At 41.8% G+C, this 4,166-nt stretch overlaps 2 protein-coding genes across 2 annotated transcripts in view; one reads left to right on the forward strand and one right to left on the reverse strand.

The window, feature by feature from the left end:
• Positions 1–514: 514 nt before the first annotated feature.
• On the forward strand, positions 515–3,900 carry Timp (Tissue inhibitor of metalloproteases). The gene is made up of 4 exons (XM_018032536.2): positions 515–1,847; positions 2,338–2,420; positions 2,535–2,771; positions 3,165–3,900. Exons 1-4 carry the CDS (start codon positions 1,652–1,654, stop codon positions 3,387–3,389), a joined length of 741 nt encoding a protein of 246 aa, XP_017888025.1. The 5' UTR covers positions 515–1,651; the 3' UTR covers positions 3,390–3,900.
• Positions 3,874–4,166, reverse strand: part of LOC108629700 (synapsin) — a gene marked incomplete at its 5' end in the record, with an annotated part of 3,937 nt that continues 3,644 nt past the window's right edge. The window contains one exon of the mRNA XM_026817494.1: positions 3,874–4,119. Within this exon, the coding sequence (XP_026673295.1) occupies positions 3,874–4,119 (246 nt within the window). The remainder of the gene's footprint in view (positions 4,120–4,166) is intronic.

Genomic DNA, 4,166 nt, shown 5'->3' on the forward strand with positions numbered 1-4,166 from the left:
ATCGATTGGTCTGATGTCATGAGCTAGTATTTTTTTTTTCTCTCTCTCTCTCTCTCCTTTATTTCCGTTCGCAATAACAAACACGCCTCGCCTGACGCATCTGTCGCGGTCCCGCGCGATTCGTCACGCGCATCACGGATTTGTTTCACTTCGAATTGAGTTGCGACGTGACGCTTCATTCATATGTAATTATTACACGTGTTCAAACGCCTAAATTAAATATTGACTCGATTTAATAGCAGAATTATTTACCAGAACTTACAAGCAGTTAATTATTCATAATTCAGGCAAAATAATTTATTATTTATTTATAATATTATATATGTATGTATAATTTTATATATTTTGTGCATTTTATAATCTTATATATTTTCCTACATTTACCAAATAATTTGTATGATTTTGCAAATTCCATTAGAAAGTCCACAAACCCAAATGATGGTTTGCCCCACATTTAAAATTCGCGCCACTGTGTGATGCGTTAGTGCATAGATGATTGTTTCCATTGTGATTGAAATTACAGTCAACCATTGTACTACAATCATCCTAACGATCTAATATATCATTTATACTATACATAATTTCTAATAACACCAAAACACTCTAAACCTAGCCACAGATAATTAATGGCGTCACGTTTTAAGTGAATAGCAGCCAGCTATGGGAGCCATAGCACCTGAGTGGCAATAACAGTGCTACAAAATACGAGTAAAACTGCAAATAAAACGTATATACATAATAAACCTGTACATAATGACTCCCCATATACGATCGCCCCTGCGTGGTTCAATTCAGTTAGATTGCCTTTTATTATCGACACCCATGGCTCGTTCGGCTGAGCTGTAAACTTGTTCGAAACGACCCTATATACAACGGACGTTCATCGGTGGCTTGGTTCGAAACCCAGGTATAAATTCGTGGAGGACATTAAGCGATGATCACGAATGGGAAATCGATCGTCATTCCTAAATGCACTTTGACATTACCCTGCGTTAGTCGTAATCGACCGCGATACAGTATTACCGTCTATAGTCAATGGAGCACGTTAACGTCATGTCCCCTGCTCGTTTATCACGTCTATTGCGTTTCATTACCACCGAGTGGTTTAAACTAACGTTATTTCAATTGTATAACGCAGATTGAGGAGGCGCGTTGATACGATTTTCGGATCAAGTCGTTCCTGGCTTGTTCGAGTTTCGTTGTCTATGTTTAGACCTGGTCCAGCTGACGTCGATAAACTAGCCTGGATCCGAACGCTTCCGTTATACTTGCCAGCCCTCTACTATACATTCTTCCTTATTATACGATCGGGAGGCAAGTGTCGTGAATGAAGCTACGTCTTGCGCTAGATTTAGCTTAGATTTTAGCTGTTTGGGCATCAAACTTTATTGATATCTGGAGTATTTGATTATTTGAACGTCATCTCATCCTGTTTGTATGCTAGGAAACGAATACCTTCACGAATGCAGAACAGGTTGACTAATGCTAGGCGTCCATTTTGATGGAACGCAGGTGAATCAGAAAGAAAGTAAGACTAATCACGATTTTCCATTATTCCTCTATTAATTATATGAAATTATATATTGAATAACGATTCAATAGTCTCAGATGCAAGGCAAGAAATCCCTCAGGTAGTGAGGATGACCTAGCAATGGTGGGAGTGAGAGAGAGCATGGTACCCTTGCTCAGATGTACAATATTTCTTCTTATCTGTTCGCAGATGTGGCAGTTAAGGTATTGGATATACCTGTTACTGATAGCGTTATCAGTGGCGCCGGTGCAGAGGGTCACAGCATGCTCCTGCATTAGGAACCATCCACAGGAACTGTTTTGCAATTCAGACTACGGTACACTTCTAATCGACTTGTAAATCACATTCTCCCTGACACCATGAACATATTTACGAGACAGACGATAAATATCCCCAAATTTTTCCCGTCTCGCATTCGCCTAGGCTGCTGTCTGTGGAGCGGGGAAAACCTTCAGTAGGTAAACCCAGTGGGATAAATCCTACCTAGGAAAACCCGCCCCGAGATGGTTAGTGTTTCCGGTATCCGTTCCCATTGTGTGTCTAGGTCACATTTTCGTAGGCTTAGACACCGAATTTGAACGTCCTGCACCTCCCCCGCTCACCTTGTTCAGTGGGGTACGACACCTAAGCGATCGCATGAAGTCTCGCAAGGTCACGACCGCAGGTCACCCATCCAAGTACTGACCGTGGCCGACCGCTGTTTAACTTCGACGATCGCCCAAAGTGCCGACCTGCCAGCTTCCCAAAGCGTCGGTTATGTCTCTAAATTATTATTACTTAATTTATCGAGTCTTGTTTCTGCACAGTGGCGTTGGTCAGAGTGAAGAAGGCGACGAACGTGAACGAGTATCAGATTGGCTACAGCGTGAAGATCAATAAAATCTTCAGGGTATGTACGACATTTTTATTACCGCAATTCTTAACAGACCCAAAAGATTGTACCCACACAATTGTGCAATAAAAACATGTATAACTTTGATATGTTCTGTGTCTCTAATTTTAGGTAAATAGCAGATCGTCGTATGCAGCGTTGAAGAAGAACATTCTATGGACCGCCTCGTCGGAGAGCGTCTGCGGAGTCGACTTAAAAGTCGGCGAGACCTACGTTGTCGGAGGCAACACTCACGGCGATAACGCGCACGTATCAATCTGCGGTATCACGATGCCGTGGCGTTCCGTTACCAGCAGGCAACGGAAGGGTTTCAGGCATCTGTACCGTTTCGGTTGCATGAAGTGTGGCGTAAGTGTCACAGCACGTTCCAGAAAAGTGTCGAGTGATTCTGAACAACAATTTCCTTTGGTAAAATTCAAAATTAGGCATGGTTTTTGAATTATTAATGAAAAACACTGACCAATGGGAGCACGCGTAGGGCCCGCGCTTAACCACTGTCGAGCGTCGCAAGCCCCCACTCCAGCGGCTCAACGTGGGCCCTACGCGCGCTCTCATTGGCCAGCGTTTTTCGTTAATAATTCAAAAACTATGCCTCATCTAGTATTTCGCTAAAGGAAATTGTTATTCAGAAACACATCCAGAACCACCCATTTTCTGGGACATTTTACGTTCATCACTTTTTACAAATCAAATTTGTATATGTTGTATATATTTCATGGGGTTTATTACAAATCTGTTTAGATCCATTATACACCTTGGCGGTCGAAGGGTGCCGCTTTGGAGCACACGGACGGTAAGAAGTGCCTATGGGAGAGCAGACCAGGCCCTGAGGATTGCCAGAGGGACTATGGTATATGCATGCCAGGACAAGGTGGCGTGTGTTCCTGGGTGCCATCGGTCCCATACAAAAACTGTATCAAAGAGCACAAGCAGGCCCGCGAGCAACAGAGAGCACGAGAACCATAAATCCTGCTGTTCACATGGGGTCCGACATAGGACGATTGACGTGAAGAGAGAAATGTTCGTTGGAAATTGACGCTGCTTAGAGAGAAACGAAGTGGCTTGGTTTTATTTGTTGAAGAGGACCCTGGTGGGCGTTTTCAACATCGATTTTGGCCATTTCTCTAGTTGTACATATTAGGCTGTTGATGTATATTACGCATTTTTTAAATTATTCTCATTCTCATTTGTACCTAGCTTTGCTCTTTTTTTTATATAAGAAGCTGCAGAAGCTTATTTAATTATTTAGTCGTTTACAAACCTTTAAATAATGAAATAATGTAATGATGAATTCATTGATTCAATTAGTAAGTGCTTGAAAAAAATTAATTAAACAAATTGTCATTTATTTGAAAATTCTTATAAAATCTTTTAATTAAATCAAAGATTATTAAAAAATTATGAATGATCTGAGTTTGATTTTGTTTTTTTTACTGATTATTTTATTTCATTATTTAGAGGAAGTACCGAGGGTCATGGATACCACGGTGCCATTTTCACTGGCCGTTAATGACAATTCCCGAAATTCCGCCTGTTCCACGCGGATCTCGTAATCACCGTGGAGCCTACGACCCCGGAAATATTTGCTCCAGTCGGTATTCTGGTCGTCGATTACCAACAGGGTGAAGCATCGATCTTTATTGTAAGCAGGCCCTCTGGCTGCACCCGTCACCGCTGCACCCAGGATCGATGCACCCTAATCCAAAATTAAAACGTTACATAATTAATCAATCACCTTAGGTT

The sequence above is a fragment of the Ceratina calcarata genome, unplaced genomic scaffold (genome assembly GCF_001652005.2).
Source record: "Ceratina calcarata isolate Rehan_Ccalc_2016 unplaced genomic scaffold, ASM165200v1 scaffold581.2, whole genome shotgun sequence".
Classification (NCBI taxonomy): Eukaryota; Metazoa; Arthropoda; class Insecta; order Hymenoptera; family Apidae; genus Ceratina; species Ceratina calcarata.